Source organism: Capricornis sumatraensis, chromosome 15 (genome assembly GCF_032405125.1).
Source record: "Capricornis sumatraensis isolate serow.1 chromosome 15, serow.2, whole genome shotgun sequence".
Taxonomy (NCBI): Eukaryota; Metazoa; Chordata; class Mammalia; order Artiodactyla; family Bovidae; genus Capricornis; species Capricornis sumatraensis.
Window position 1 is genome coordinate 36,273,306 of NC_091083.1, and position 16,360 is coordinate 36,289,665.

A 16,360-nucleotide genomic window follows, 5' to 3' on the forward strand; every position below is an offset into this window, starting at 1 on the left:
GTATCATTTTTAATGTTGAGAGCATTGTGCATTACACATCTTAAAGAAATTAATTTCATATTTCCCAAAGTAAATACACAGTATCTTACTTTATTCTTAGCTCTCAGCTCTGTCTAGCTCTCAGTAAACATCCAGAAAAGATTTGTTGAATGCTTGAAAGGAAGAAGAATCTGGACTCCAGCTTGCAAACTGAAAGCATGATTTTTTTTTTAATCTTACTGTCCCATCAATGAGAATTTAACCTAATTTGATTACTATCCATTCTTGCCTTCTTTCCCTCCTGTCTCAGAGGAAGACCATGCTAAAGTTAATCTATTTACATGATTCTTTGCTGTCAACAAACAAACATACCCACATCTTTCCCATCTTCAAGAACAACAAAAGTGATGACCTGAAAAGCCACACACACACACACACACACACACACACACACCCTTTCTTTCTCTCTCCTGACCCAAGCTCACTTTCAGTTCACTCTTCAGTTAATCTGGTTTCTGAGGCTCCAATGTGGAATCAGAACCCAGAGATTCTGGACTCAGCATTACCTCTCACCAGCTTTGTAACCATAGCCAGGACATGCAAACTTTCTAACAGGATGCCCTTCATAGATACTGAGAATTAAGGGAGATGACGTATTTAAAATGTACTTTTGCACGGCCTGACACATAGTAAATGTTCAATAAATGGTAGTTACTGTTCTTACTGATTGAACGATATAAGTTCAGAGATGAGAAAGATTGATGGAGACTTAAGAATGATTTTGAATTCACCTAACTACTTACTCATTCTTCAGATTAGGAAATTAGAACCTAGAGAAGTGATGTTGTCAAAGTGTCATAAAGGAGGTGATCTCTGAGTCGGATTTTGAAGGATGATAACATCTATTGAATGTTTACTGTGGGCCAGAGACCATATAAATGTTTGACATGGGTTGTTTTATTTAATCTTCAAAATATTCCTGTGAAGTAGCATTTCAGTAGCTAGAAGCAGATGGTCTGAAGCTGGACGGGGAGAACAGAGAGAAAGGAATAAAGAAAAATCTGGAGGCAGGAAAGACTTGGCTGATTTCTAAAGATGGTGATGAGACGAACCAGCCAGAGTGAAGAGCTTGTTTGTCTAAGCGTTAAGGAGAAATAATGTTGGAGAGTGAGGCAAAATTATGAGGCCTCAGCAACCATGCCCCCTCCAAAAAATGGCTTTGTCTAATGAGCAACATGAATAAATGACTTGGAGAAGGGAGGACACAGGCGGAAGTGGGGTTTTAGCCACCCTGATTTGGAGGCATGCAGGGCACTTCAAGGGCTTCCCAGGTAGCTCAGTGAGTAAAGAACCTGCCTACAATGCAGAAGAAGGGAGAATGCATTCTACAATGCCAAAGACGCAGGAGATATGGGTTCAGTTCCTGGGTCGGGAAGATCCACTGGAGGAGGGCACAGCAACCCACTCCAGCATTCTTGCCTGGAGAATCCCATGGACAGAGGAGCCTGGCAGGCTACAGTCCATAGGTTGCAAAGAGTTGGACATGACTAAAATGACGGAGCACGCATGCATGCAGGGTACTGCGAATCCCTGAAGGGAGGTCTGTAGTGTACACAGCTGTGTGCTGTGTACTGTACCTACACAGCCCCAGGGACCCACGGCCTCCACCAGCCACTGCTGATCCCCAACAGGGAATGGTCGGAGAGTACAGCGCAGATTCCTATGAAGTAGAAGCTTCACCAAGGCTTACTGAAGGAATGAGTGACTGAGGGAGGACTTGGACTGAAGGTTGTTTCTAGGTGGGAAGTGATGAGAGCTGAGATGATGGTGAAAACAATGGGAATGGAAATAAGGGTGCAAATCCTAGATGCAGTTTCAAAGAAATACTAAGACTTGGGCTCATATTGAGTGTAAACTAATAAAAGGAGCTGTATTTCAGGTTTCTTGTATACAGCAAAGTACAGCGTCAGTATAGCATTTGACACATTCTCGATTGTTGTTTAAGCAGACGTTCTGTATTTGTTTTGTGTTTTTTTAAAAAATACTTTCTTTTATTTACTTGGCTGCTCTGGGTCTTAGTTACGGTGCACAGGCTCTTTAGTTGCAACATGTGGGATCTAGTTCCCCAACCAGGGATCAGACGCAGGGCCCCTGCTCTGGGAGCATGGAGTCTTAGCCACTGGATCACCAGGGAAGTCCCAGACGTTCTATGCTTCTAAACCAATCGAAATGAATCAAGTGTCAAGGTGATGATAGTATGTGATTATTATTGCCATTAAAATACGTCCCTGTCCTTTCTACTCCTACTCCTTCTGCCCAAGTTCTTGACAGTTTTATCTCACACCTGGGTTGTTGTCATCTCCTCCTGAACCCTGGCCAAGTCAACCTTCTCATCTTTACACATGCCTGCTGGTTGCCTCCTCCCCATTTTCTGTCCATAGAGTTGCCCTCTTCTATGAAGACCTTTTCTTCTACCATTTCATTCCCATTACCAGTTGGAATAGTAGTCATCCTTCAGAACCAAATAATGTGCTGTTTTCCCCATAATGCCTGATCAACACACCTAGACCGCTTTCCTTCTGAACTCCCAGAGCACTACATGTCACTATTAGCCTGGTCCTGGCCATTTTGTTAAGTGGACATCGCTTTATCAGTATTGTATTTATAGCCTCTGCAATGATGGTACTGTGTGTTGCCTAGTTATGTAATAAATATTTGTGGCATCAATCCAAAACTGTATTAAATACTGCAAATTCCTTCCCAACGCAAAGTTTCCCTGTGGGTAAAGGTTCATATATATAGCTTCATGTTAGCAGTATGTATCTTTTGGAAGATGGAGAATTTCGTATCACTGTCGTTGGGAATACGTAAAGGGGAAAAAGGAAGTTTTAGCTGGGAATAGAAAAAGTGAAAGGCCGGGCAGGATTAGTCATTCTTGCAGGTGACTTTTTGGTTGGATAAAGGATGCTGAGGAAAATTAAACTGGAGCCTTTACTGCCACACTCCCTGCCCCATAGGAGGGAGGGTGGTGAACTGAATCTAAGAGGTCTGGGACTGCAATCTATGGGTCTTTGGGAACCAAGTAAGATCTGCAAGTCAGAAATCCAGGGCATTGAGCTGAATGGGGATCAGTGGCAGAAAGAAAATGTCTCCTGGCAGGCAGACCACCTGCAAAAGGCAAGCTTAATTTGTAAGGATCTCTCTGAACCCTCCATGAAGTGTGAGTCTAGAATTTCTATTGAACAAGGAACTTAGTTGTATAGTGCCCATTATTGTTTGTGTTGTTGTTTAGTTGCTAAGTCGTGTCCAACTCTTTGTGACCCTATGTAGCCCGTCAGGCTCTTCTGTTCACAAATTTCCCAGGCAAAAATACTGGAGTGAGTTGCCATTTCCTTCTCCAGGGGATCTATTGCAGGATATAGAAAATGTTATCTATAGGCTGTTATTGTTTTTAATATCTATCTATTTATTTGGCTCTACTGGGCCATAGTTATGGCACATGGGATCTTTAGTTGCAGCCTGCAGACTCTTAGTAGCAGCATTCAGGATCTAGTTCCCTGATCAGAGATCGAACCCTGGCCCCCTGCATTGGGAGCATGGAGTCTTAGCCTCTGGACCACCAGGGAGTCCCTATAGACTTGTTTTAGTGAAGGTCATATATATATATGTATTATATATATATTTATTTTCTTGGTGCTTCAGTCATGACTTAAGACTATTTTAGTTCTAGGTTCCTAATCAACTGAATTCTGCAAGGATTTTCAGAAATACAATATGTAGCCTGGCGAGACCTACCATACAAATATTCAGCCAGTATTTTCAGAATTGTTAAACGTGGCTAAGTAGCTGTCATGGTCCATGGTGTGGTGAGGATCCCTGAGTGTGACACATCCTCCCAGGGCTCTGGGTCTTCCCATGAACTGTTCACCTGGCCCAAGATAGCTTTCTTCTCTTCTTTTTTGCAACCCTTGACCCATACTTAACCTACATAGTTTTCACCCTGATATTACCTCCAAAAATCCTTCCCAAATGTTTTCATTAGAGCCACTCCCCACGGATTGGGTGCCACTGCTGCCTGGTCCCAAATAGCCTGAGCTTTCATCCTCACACTTACTTCAGGTGTGGCAGTTTCCGTCTACGAGTCCTGCTCCAACCACGTAAGCTCCTCTGGGAGTCCTGTGGGTGCTGAGTAATTGTCTGTTGTTGTTGTTTCGTCACTAAGTCTTGTCCATTTTTTTTGAGACCCCAGTGGACTGTAGCCTGCCTCTGTCCATGGGCTTTCTGAGGCAAGAATACTGGAATGGGTTGATGTTTCCTTCTTGGGGGGAATCTTCCCCACCCAGGGATCCAACCCAAGTCCCGTGCATTGGCACCTCGGTTCTTTACCACTGAGCCATCAGGGAAGCCCCTGAATAATTAGCAGGTACTCAGAGGGCCCCTGAGGTCTCAAAAAAACGTTTGCTGGTTGAGTCAGTCAATGCATCCTCTTAGTACAGGACTTGTAGGTGAATGTCTGCTACACAGAAGTGAGCTGTCAGTATTTGAGTTTGATGATAATTTTGGAGAACTGCAATCCCGTTCTCTCCTTCCTTCTCCCCACCCCATCCGGGTGGTAGGTAGCTAAACTAGACTGAAAGATAACACCTTGCTTCTGTGCCTTAAGCTAATAACAGTTCCCATCCAACCCATTATTTAAGAAGTGATTATTTTTATTATGTGTCCCCTGGGGGGAAAAGCGGAGGTACAGAGCATTTTTGGATCTCGATGAATATTTGAAATTTTGCTGCCAAACCTATTAAATCCACCGCAACAGTCTTTCGGGTTTTAAAAATATTCTGCTGGAGAGGACTCTCTGGATACTCATTTTCGTGTGTAATATAAACCACATGGTAGCCATCATATCCATCTAAATACTCATCTAATAGTTTTTCTTTCTAAAAAAACATTTGGGGGGGCGGTTGGCAGGAGTGCTATAAGTCTTCAAATAATTGTAAAAAGTTTTTTAGAGGACAAGTGTCAACCCATGGTTAAATAAGGGAAAGGTAAAAATAAGTGTCAACCCATGGTTACGCTGAAGCAATATTTTCTTCCAGTGCAGAAAAATCATCCGGCTCTCAAAATGTGAACTAGGTCTTGCTTTTATATTTTTTCCGTAAAGGGTTACGGTGCCCGATTAATTATTATTCCCTTTGCTTCGATGACAATAAACTTGACTGTGGGTCGATAAAATGCAGGATGAAAAAATAAAACCACCAAAACCCTAGTTGGAGCAAACGTAGGACGCCTCTTGTTTACACTGAGCGCAATGATGGGAACTGACCCAGGATCCAAGCGGAGACGAGCAAATACCGTCCAGAGTTTCCTTACACGTAAAGATAATGGCCGGTTAAAAAGTTCACTCAAAGTAGCATCCCGGCCCGAATGGCGTCTGTAGTTTCGCTATAAAACTTGAGACGCCGCGCCGGCCGGGGCTGGGGGCGCCCGCTCCCTCACCCAGGGCCCGGCCGCCAGCGCTGACAGGTGCCCGGGGCCGCCGCCGCGCCGAGGGGGTGCTGTAGCTTCGCTGCACCCTCGCCTGTCAGCCAACGGCGCCGGCGGGAGCGAGCGCGGGACGGCGGGCGCGCAGGGCGGGAGGCCGGCCGTGGTCCCCGGCGTCCGAGTGCCCCGCGCGCCGCCCAGACCCGGCCGGTCCGCCCGCGACCGCGGGGGCGGGGGCCGAGCTGCCGGGCGCGGGGGAGCGGGGCCGGGCGCCGGGGGTTGGCGGGACGCGCGCTCCGTGCCGGCGCCCGGCCTCGAGCCCGCGGCCCCCCCCTCCCGCGTGCCCGCGCCGCTGCGCGATGCAGTGTGGGGAATGGCTGGGGTTGGCTGAAGAGCGCACAGTGGAGTTTTAATGTCCGCCATGTTGGCCATGGCGTATTGAGGAGAGCGAGCGAGAGAGGAGCGGAGCGTCTCAGCCTCCCACCTCCAGGCGGCTCTGAGTGCCCGGACGGCGGGCTCCGCGCTCCGCCCCTCCAGTCCCCGGCAGCGGTGGGCGAGTGGGGACCGAACCCCCGGTTCTCCATGATCCCGCTGGCCGGGGCCGTTTCCCCAGAGCGGAGAGGTATCTGCTGCGCCTGAGATGAGTAAACTGTCGTTTCGGGCGCGGGCGCTAGACGCCTCGAAGCCGCTGCCGGTTTTCCGCTGTGAGGATCTGCCCGACCTGCACGAATACGCCTCGATAAACCGGGCCGTGCCGCAGATGCCCACCGGAATGGAGAAGGAAGAGGAGTCGGTACGTGTTAACTCCCCTGTCCGACCCGCCGCCGGGCCCCGCTCCCTCCGCTGCCTGCGGCGGCGGCGGAGCGCAGACCCACACAAAATGGCCGCCATCTTCTCTCCGCCGCCGACTCCCGTCGCCGGCCGGGCCTTTACCCTGGGGCCCCCGGCCTCGCCCCCCGGCCGCCGCGGCCCGGCGAGGCCTCCTCTCGGGCCACCCGCCGACCCTGGCCCCTCGGACGCGGGGCCCGCGGAGTTCGGGCGCCCGAAAGGCACAAAGGGGTCACGTGACGAGGCTGCCGGCAGCCATTTTGTGGTCGGAGCGCTTGGGCTGGGCCTTGTGCATCCGGAGAGGGAGCGGGCGGGCGGCGGGGGGTGCGGCGGCCGGGCCGCGGAGGCCCTGCGTGCAGGCCTCTCGGCGGGCCGCTGGGTGGCGCTCTGGGGCCGGCTCGGCCTTCGCGCGCCGCCGGCGCCGGCAGCGCAGGTTCCGGGCGCTCGGGTGGCGGTGCTCTCTCGGCGGCCCGCAGGCTGGCGGGGCTGCGCGGCCCACGTGGACCCGCCGAGAGGCCGGGCGGGGTGGCGGGCGTCCTGCAGCGGAAGGTCGAGGCCGGCGAGCAGCCCAGAGCCGACTTGCGTCCTACGTCCTCTTTCTGGGACTTTTGCATCCATTCCTCCGAGTCCTACTTAATCGGAGGGTTGTCAACTCCTGCTCCTCCTGACTTTTTCTTTGATCCTTGAGAACATGTTGCAGATTTTGAAGGGAACTCCGTGGCTCTTCTAAAGCCTGTGTAACTTTATTATTTCTTTTCCTAATAAAAATCTAAGTTCGCCTGATTGCTGGTTTCTCAACCTACGGGAGACAAGACCCAGTCTAAGTAGATGTTAACAGATCTCCGCTTAGAAAAAGGGTTCTTTTTATCCATCACCGAACTCAAGTGGAGTGAACTCTTAACCGGGAGATGTTTTCCTTGGGGGGGCTTCAGTGTTTAAATGTTGACAGCTTACAGACACTGTGTCGTAGCTGTGGCTGTCCTTGGTCGTGGAAGTTGGGCTCAGACACAAGACTTCGTCTCGTTTCCCCCAGATCCTTGTCGGTGTCATTCGATGCCGTCTAAGGAATTGCATACCTTGGTTTTCAGGTACAGCCACTTAAACAGGGGGCAGTGTGTTGACAGTTCAAGAAGTCGAGGAGTCGCTGGATTGGTACTACAATTTTGTGGTGGAAAACTACACTGTAATACCTCTATTTGGTACTGTACGGAATTTTTTTAATGTAGAAATTTTGCTCTGTACTGTTGATTTTGAAAATAAAGCTGTTGAAACTGTTTGGGTTGTTCAACCTTTTAAAGTCAAAAAGTTGTGACAGTTGACTCTTCCTTCGGAGAGTAGTGTCTTTAGCGTGTGTAGTAGTTGAGATTGTCTAGTCCTGACTCCGAGCACGTTACCTATGAGACAGAATCTCCTAATTTCTTTTACTTGTTACCAACTTTGAGAGTAGAATGGTGCCGTTTGTTTATTTTTAAATAAGTGATTTGTTTTTAAAAATTAAAGTACTTGTGACTGCAGAATCTTGTCTTTTGGTTTTATTTTTCTTAAGTTTTACAAATAATGCTTTCAAGATGGGGGTGTCAGTGTTAAGACTGACCTGGAAATTAAGTTGTGGCTATTGTTTTGCCCCCAAGGAGCTGCAGAGCTTTGATAAAAACAGCACTACACAGTACACCTTAGAAACATACTGAAGTCTGGCTTCTTTGAACACTTCGGGCTGTCTCAGGAGCCACAGCCTAAGATCAGAGCTGAACCCAGCTGGAGTACCAAGGCTTATTACATTTTTACAGATAATTTTCATTCACTGAAAGAATTTTGACGTTTGTTATTTTCTAACATGTAGAGTCCCTATTTTTCAGGGGATTTTTTTCCCCCTCAGACTACCTTCTCCTATCATCCGTTTAGAATTTGTTTCACTTCACATCCAACCAAAACTATGACCAGTGAAACGGAGACCTCAGGAATAAATACTGAGTAGAGGAATGTAAACAGTCCCAGGTGGAACAGCTGCTCTCCAGTCCTGTGGTTCATACTGGCCAGAGGAGGCTGTGTAGCTCAAATCACAGTATTAAAAGTAGCATGTTGATGTTGAAAACGTATACTAAGCACAAATAAAGGTAACTGAATATTGAGTTAGCCTAAGAAAAACAGTCCTTTTGATAATTCGCTAAAGAAGGATATGCTTCCTATAAAGACAAAAGATTAAAACAAACGTCTGCTTCTGCTTGACACGTTAGTTAGGGTCAGAAGTTGATCACGAAAGATGGGACAGGATTAGATGACAATAGTTTCGTGTGTGTGTGTCACCTTATGAAAATTGTGTGGACCATACCTGGTAATTGTTAGCGTATTTTGTTTCTCTGGTAAATGTGACGGAAATGCTAGGTCTAAACACAGAAAATAACACTTATTTTCATTTAATTTTTATATTATAAGCTGAATGCACTGCCTTAATTAGGCATATCTCTTAGTTTTTAAAAAACAACTTTTAAGTAGAAGGTCCCCTCCAAACATGAATTTTGCTCAACTTTAGAACTTAGTTGTTCAGCCCTTTTTTTTTTATGAAGATTGAGAAATAATTACAGACTGTAGTGAATTAATGGAGTAGACTGAATCATAGATGCTAGAGATTTATTGTCTGAACTGGTATAATGTGATACCTTGTAACTTGCTACGTCAAAAAGTAACAGTTGAGAAGGGCTTTGGTTTAATGAATAACAAGTAATTTTCAAACAATAGGAAATCAATAGACTGTCAGCTCTAAATATGAAATAAGTCTCTTTGGGGTTAAAAGGGACAAAAATTTAAATAGCAGGGCCAGAGGTTGCACCACTGTAATTTTTTAGCATTTTATCATCTTCTAAGTAAGAAATGTTGTACACTACTTAGTGCTATGGCTTTACCTTTAAATAAAAGGATAGTTTTTCCAAGGTATCAGTACTATCGAACGTTTTCATTAAAAGCTGACTTATTTTGGTTCAAACTGGAGCTTTCCATTGCTAAAATTCTCCTTTATGGGTCCTGCTCGTTTCGGAAAGGACATTCTGAAAAGGAGGCTTAGAGTGGTGCTCAGCACAGTGGGGCTGCTTGGCTCCTCTAGGGGTTTTGCTTTTTTCCCCATTGGGATGCCAGACTCTGACTCTTACTGTAAGGATGGAGGCTTAAACTCTCTTCTGTCACCAAGACTGGTTCTGGTAAGGTGTGTGATGCAGTTAAGATGTTAACAGTGATCTCGCCTTGTTACTGTCCTACACAGCCACCTTTGGGACTGTTAGAAGTAGGATCCAGCCATCACAGGCCAACACTTAGTTTTAGTAAAGTTCTCACCAGACAAAATAGTCTCAGACACCTATCTTTTCTTTCTTTAAATTGTTCTTACTGGCCCAGTATACAATGTTATTAAAACCAAGTTTATGAAGTAGCCAGGTAGGTATTTTTTGTTTTTAATTAGGGGTTAAATTGGGCATAGGTACATATCTTTCTTAAGAGGAAAAGTAGTCAAGCACTACATTTTCAAAACTTTATTAAAAAATATACAGTTTTTCTGTTTTATAAAAACAAACTTAAATCACTGTGATGTTTAAAAGTTTGATTTCTCATTTTTTAAAGGAAACTAAGAATCCTATTTTCCTTTAAAATTTTGAAAACCAAAATTTCTTAGTCCTGAATCTAGATTCCTTTATTCTGTGCACTGCATTGGAAGTGAAAAGGAATATGTGAAATCTCAATTGCACTAGAAGCAAAGCTTAATTTTTACAGCCAGTTTGAATTAGAAAGGAATTGAGAATATTTGGGGTATTTCCATTAAACAGCAAATAATCAGTTAAAATCAAAGATAACTGAGAAGCAATAATAAAGTCTAATTTCAGCTTTCTGTCCTGCCCAAGGTATTTTTGAATCAGCAACATAGGAGGATTGAGGACTCTTACCTTCAAAAGGAGCCTCTTGAAAACTGTCAGGCCTGGTGCCTTAAGTGTTAATATTAGCTCGTTTTCAGTGTGCGGTTTGATATTTAGGATTTTGGATTAGTATCATTTGTAATCAGACTTCATTTTCTCACAAAACAAGACTGAAAACTAATGGGCTTATGCGTCTAATGGTGTTTGGTGGGTGCTTGTGACCTGTAATGAAGTTTATACAGAACTATTACCTTTTCTGTTAATCAACAGCAATGAAAAGTACCAGCTAACTAAAGGAGAGCTTAAATCTTGTAGATAAGGAATAACAGTCAGGTTCATAAATTTGTGGCCAAGATTAAATATGAAGCTAGCCATTTCTAATATTTTATCTAAAACAGGTTAGGTTTTACTACATCACAGTCTGTAGTAGTAGTAAGGGTAAGGTATTAGAGGGTGTATATGTATGTAATGGCAAGAGCTCTATTTGATATCTATGAAGGTGTGGATTCTTGGCCTTGTGATTCAGTTTTTCTGAAAAGGGTATTCGTTGCCAGAAGTTGGTTAAAACATAATTTTAAAGCAGAGGATAATGTTTTATATCATGGAATGGTGGTGTGGTTTGTGATTCTGTTTCTTAAAAGAAGACAACCCACAAGGAAATGAGAATTTTGTGTTGTAACTTAGGAATGAAATGAATTCTGAGTCTCTAAGTGCAGAAACAGTATTGAAAGGATGAAATATGCAGGCTGAACTAGATTGTGTCTTTTAAAGTAAGCTTTTGAACCCCTAAGATGTGACTTATATTAATATATTGCAACAACTGGATAAATCAATTTAGGGGGACATCATCAGGAAAACAAGTGATTCAGATGCTTTAGATAACTTATTTGAACTACTTTCAGTGAATTACTTGGAGTTATCTTGATCAAGTTTATTAAGGACTGTGACTATAGGTAATGATTTTGAGACATTGCAGCATTTTAAACAGAGCAGATACCTGACTTTGCACCTTTAAATATATGAATTGTATTTCATCCACCAGCCTCACTGTAGGTAGATGAAAACCAAAAACAAATTCATAGTTAATAAATCTACTGTGACCCATAATCTCAGATTTCTCTTTAATTAATAGAGATATAATCAGTTCTTTAAAAGATAAAGCCCTTCATTTATGTGTTGTTATAGAGGTTATCGTTAAACAGTTGATTCATCTTTGGATATGCATGGTGAGAGTTTGGGAATTTTGCAACAGATTATTAAAGCAAATCATTTTGGTTGAATTTCCTTCAGTATAGCAAGTACTGGCTGAAGAAATAACGATGCAGGCTTAAGAATAAGTCCAGGGGAAAGATAAGCTGAGGTTGAAAATGTTCTGTGGATGATTTAATATAGGTTCAGATCTTTTTCTATACTGGGATGAATTGTTTTGATTATCATAGAATCACAAGTACCAGTTGTATATCCTCTGAGAAAGATGCACTTTGACATTTGTGGCCTTTGACAAGTCGCTTAACCTTACAGGATGAATTTCAGTCTCTTCATGTGCCAGCCTCTCCTGACCTACTTATGAGGGAGGTGGCTGTCAGGAGTGTCAGATGGTGTATGTGAGGATGCTATAAACACACACTGCATTGTTACCAAATACTGATTGAACACTCAGTGTGGCCTTGCTTTCTGTTGCTGTTCAAAACCACTTAGGTTTGTACAGTCCTTTGTTTTTAGAATTGTCTAGTGTAGATATGAGAGTTGTATGATGTAGGTGTAGAAAGCTGTGTCTTTAAGTTTAGGTAATTATTAATTGGAGAAAGCATCAGACTGGGAGTTATTAGACCTAAGCCCTCACCCCGCTTCCAGCTGTGTGCCCATGTGTGTGTATATGTACACTTGAGTTCGTGTGCTCTCGTGCACGTGGGTTTTCTTAACTGCAAGATGAAGTAGGGTTCTGATAGTTTTCTGTGATAATGGGTATATTATATTATCCCTGCACTAGATCCGTTTCCATATGCATTTTATAATAATCATTAATTTTTTAAATTAGTTGATGGCTTCATTTGCACACATAAACAGTTTACACAGAAGTAAAAGTAGTCTGGGTACATGGGTAATTAGTTCCAGTTTAGTCTAGAAAGCTTGTGTTTTAAAGGACTTAAATATAAGTGAGTGTAGAACACTTTTACTGTTATGAGAATTTGAAATTAGAGGCAGAATTTTGTATTGAGGGTTTCAAATTCATGCTTTTACTGTAAAAGTAATTACTATAGAGTAATAGAGTCTGAAAGGGAAAGAAAATATAAATATGGCTTTTTTGAAGTATATTGTACAGAGACTTAAGAAAATATAGATAAATCCATTTTTATTTACTTTTCAGAGTGCAAATATTTATTGTGCACTTACGGTGAGCCCAGGACTGTTACAGGTCCTGTGGGTCCGGCAGTGAACAAACAGTTCTCTTTCTCATGGATCTTGTGTTCTAGCATGCAGGCTCTGTGAGGGTGGGACTTTGTGTCTCCTTTATTCATAGGTGTATTTTCAGCACCTGAAATCGTGCCTGGCACACAGTAAGTCTCCAGTCTTTGTTTAATTGAATGATTGAATTCTAATGGGAAGACACAGACAAAAAGCAAATGAATACAAGTGGCAGTGGATCAAGACAGCACAGAGTTTCTGGTAGAAGGAGAATTCTGTGTGTAAGAGGGTCAAAGAATGGGCCCTGAAACTTGACGAGGGAGGAGCCAGCCCTCTGAAGATCTGAAGAACATTCCAGGCAGACCTGAGGCACAGGGCACACACAGCCAGTGCGGTGGGGGCAATGTGGAGAGGGTTGAGGAGTGTGAGCGAAGGGCCCAGAGGCAGTCGGGCCCATTTCTGGTGAGTTGTTACAGGCGACTATACTTCCCTGGTGGCTCAGACGGTAAAGCATCTGCCTACATGCAGGAGACCTGGGTTCGATCCCTGGGTGGGGAAGAACCTCTGGAGAAGGCAATGGCAACCCACTCCAGTACTCTTGCCTGGAAAATCACATGGACGGAGGAGCTTGGTAGGCTACAGTCCATGGGGTCGCTAAGAGTCGGACACGACTGAGCGACTTCGCTTCACTTCCCACGGAGTTTGGATTGTTTTGAAATGAAGTAATAAGCCTCTAAAGAGTTTCAGACAAGGGAGGACGTGATCTGAATTCTGGTTTTCAAGGTTATTGTCGCTGGGGTGTGCAGCATGAGTCGTACTGGGCGGGAGCGGCTCTGACCTGGGTGGTGGTAGGGAAGAGGAGACGTGGATGGGCTAGAGGCACAGTTTGAAGAGCTTGGCTGACAGGTGAGAATATGCTAGAGGGAGAAAGAGACTCAAGGGTCCAGTTCAGTTCAGTCACTCAGTCGTGTCCACTCTTCGCAGCCCCGTGGACTGCAGCACGCCAGGCCTCCCTGTCCATCGCCAACTCCCAGAGTTTACTCAGACTCTTGTCCATTGAGTCGGTGATGCCATCCAACCGTCTCATTCTCTGTCGTAATCGCTGATTTTTACCTTGAGCGGCTGGGTGGATGGGTGATTAGGTGGCTTACTGACGGAGGGAAAAATGCAAGAGGGAGGGTTTGTGAAGGATGGAGTTACTCAGTTTGCAGTGCCTTTTCTTCATGTTTAGTTGCCTGTGCAAGAATGTAATGCTTTAGAACAGTCTGCACGGCAGGTATGATTCAGACATCATGGGCTGTACTGTCAATCTGAAAGCCTTTGGGATGTGGATGCTTCTTAAAACTGCATCGAGCCTCAGACAGAGGAGAAGCTCTTAGAGGATTAGGAAGAAAGTGAGTCTAGAGCTGTCTCAAGAGGGCAGGACGTGTGTCAGCTGTGGCCCCTGGGCAGATGAGTGAGGGAAGGTGGCCATCCAACCTGATGCATGCCGTTGGCCTATCTTGATAGTGTGGTGGGAAGGAAATCATGATTGGGACAGAAGAAATACTGTAAGATAAAGGGTCGGTGCAAGTTTGGGTGACTGCTTGGAATAGTTCTGTTATGAGAGGAGCTGAAGAAATGGCTGGGGAGGGCATGGGGAAATCAACAAATGATTTTTTTTTTTTTAATGCATTCCAAAGTTACAGTGGACAGAAACCAGGGAAGCAAAGCTGAGTCCTCCATTGCACCGGCCACTCCCTCAAGAGTTCCCAGGCCACAGGAAAAGGTCTACAGAGAGGTCCCTGGGCTCTCCAGCTGAAAAGTGATCTGAGCCTGTCTTCGGGGAAACCGCTGGAAGGGAGGAGGGACGTTCCCGGGACCTCACGTGGGGCAGGGAGTTGGGTCCTCACTGACCAGAGTGGAAAGATCTAATGCAGAGGGCATCCGATACAAGTTCCCAGAGGGCTATTCTAGAGTAAACTGTTCTGGGCTCACCCTAATAAAGACCAAACACTGTCCTCAAAAAAAGGCAACTCATTTCAGATAGCTGTGTCCCAGAAGAAAGCCCCCCAGTGCTTAAAGGAATACTAGAAGGTCCTACAGCATAAAACTAATGTTTGGTGTCCATTAAAAAGAAAATCAGAGATGCAGAGAAGCTGGAAAAGCTAGCTGATAACTAAGGAAGAGTTATCAACAAAAAGAGACGTAGAAATAACCCAGATAATAGAATTAGTAAACAAAAATGTTAAAACAGCTATAATAAATAAGTTATTACAACTAATATACTAGTTGGACTGATGTCTTTGAAAAGAATAAGATAATCCTATTTCCTCTTCTACTCAAGGGCTTTATTCATAAAAACTGGTTGCTATCTTTCCCTGGATTAATTTCTTGGAGGGATTGGTCACTGATTAGAGCAGAAGTACTTTTTCCTTTTTAGAAGTAAGAAAGGATAAGGTACACAGGTTTGAGCATTGACAGGGGGAGGATGGGGGTGTTTTTCCTCTGGTTCTTTTTTCTTTATGATGTATGAGGTGAGGTCATCACCTCAGAGTGTGGGAGCCTGTGAGACAAAGGTGAGTGTGAGATGCTCACTTACTAGAGAAATGTAACAAGATGTGATGAATCAGCTGGGGCTCAGTATTTGTGATCATTTAAATTGAGACCAGTCCACTCACTTGGGCATATGAATTCAGATATTCAACTCGAGTTCAAGACTAAAGTAGGTATATAATAAGGTTCTTGTGCAGTTGAGGTTTGCCCACCAAGTACAAAGGAGGGGAAAAGGGGGATGAGGAGATTACCCTATGTGAGATAGGTGAGCGTGATAGACTGTGGTCTGAACTGGGTAATGAGGGAAGACCTCAGGGAGCTGGTGCAGGCTAGAGGAAGCGCAGGCTGCCCTGCAACAGCGTTGTTGGGAGGAGGCGTTCTGGAATGAGTGAGACTTAAGTCAGCAGGGTGGCAGTTAGAGTGAAATGCTTGAACTTAGATTTCAGAGGTATCACAGTTACTGGTTAAGGCAGGTCTAGAGGTAACCACAGGAGCGGGGACTGAGAGGGCATAGAGGAAAAGTAAGTCAGTGCGAGTGAGAGGGTCATGATAGGAGGTGTGTCATCCATCACTAGGGATGATGCCCGAGGTGGGGGTGGTTGAGAGGAAGGCCGTGAGCTCTGTGACAGCAGCAGGGTGGGTGCGGCCACTCTGGGAAGAAGGAGTGATGGTGTGAACATCTGAGGGGTTACGGTTTCTGGAAGGACAGCCAAGAGGCAATGGGAAGCAAGGAGGACCTTTACCCGTCTATGCGTGTGTGGGACGTGGGGAGATAAGCAGCTTCTGGAAGGGCTCCAGCCTCAAAATAGGGTGAGAAGAGGAGGGGAAGTTGAAAGAACTTGAGACTGTGAAGCGTTTACCTACCGATAAATCTTAATTCCAGAGAACAGCAGAAGAGTTTGGGAGTGTGGGGAAGATTGAGTTAGATTAGGGGACATTAGCTGAAAATGGTGGTAAGAGCTAGAGTGATGCTGTTAAGTCTTGAACTCGGTTGGTAATGGATGTGAGCAATGATGGGCTTTATCCAGCCAACATCAGGTGCACAAAATGCCTTCCTGCAGGGACTTCCCTGGTGGTCCAGTGGCTAAGACTGCACTCCCAAAGCAGGGGGCCCAGGTGCCAGCCTAGTCAGGGAAGTATGAATAGATCCTGCGTGCCACAGCCAACAGTCTCACGTGCTGCAACTAAGACCCAGTACCGTCAATAAATATTGTTTTAAAAATACCGTTCTGCAGCTA

General features: G+C 44.9%; 1 protein-coding gene across 6 annotated transcripts in view; it reads left to right on the top strand.

Annotated features, from left to right (window-relative positions):
- EPC1 (enhancer of polycomb homolog 1) overlaps positions 1–16,360 on the top strand; it is a 96,634-nt gene that overhangs the window by 23,485 nt on the left and 56,789 nt on the right. For 4 of the 6 annotated variants that reach the window (XM_068986870.1, XM_068986871.1, XM_068986872.1 and 1 more), the window contains exon 1: positions 5,915–6,250. The exons of the other annotated variants lie outside the window; for them this stretch is intronic. In XM_068986870.1, the coding sequence (XP_068842971.1) occupies positions 6,098–6,250 (153 nt within the window). In that variant the 5' untranslated portion in view covers positions 5,915–6,097. Of the gene's footprint in view, positions 1–5,914; positions 6,251–16,360 lie in introns of those variants that run through there. 6 annotated transcript variants of the gene reach the window in all.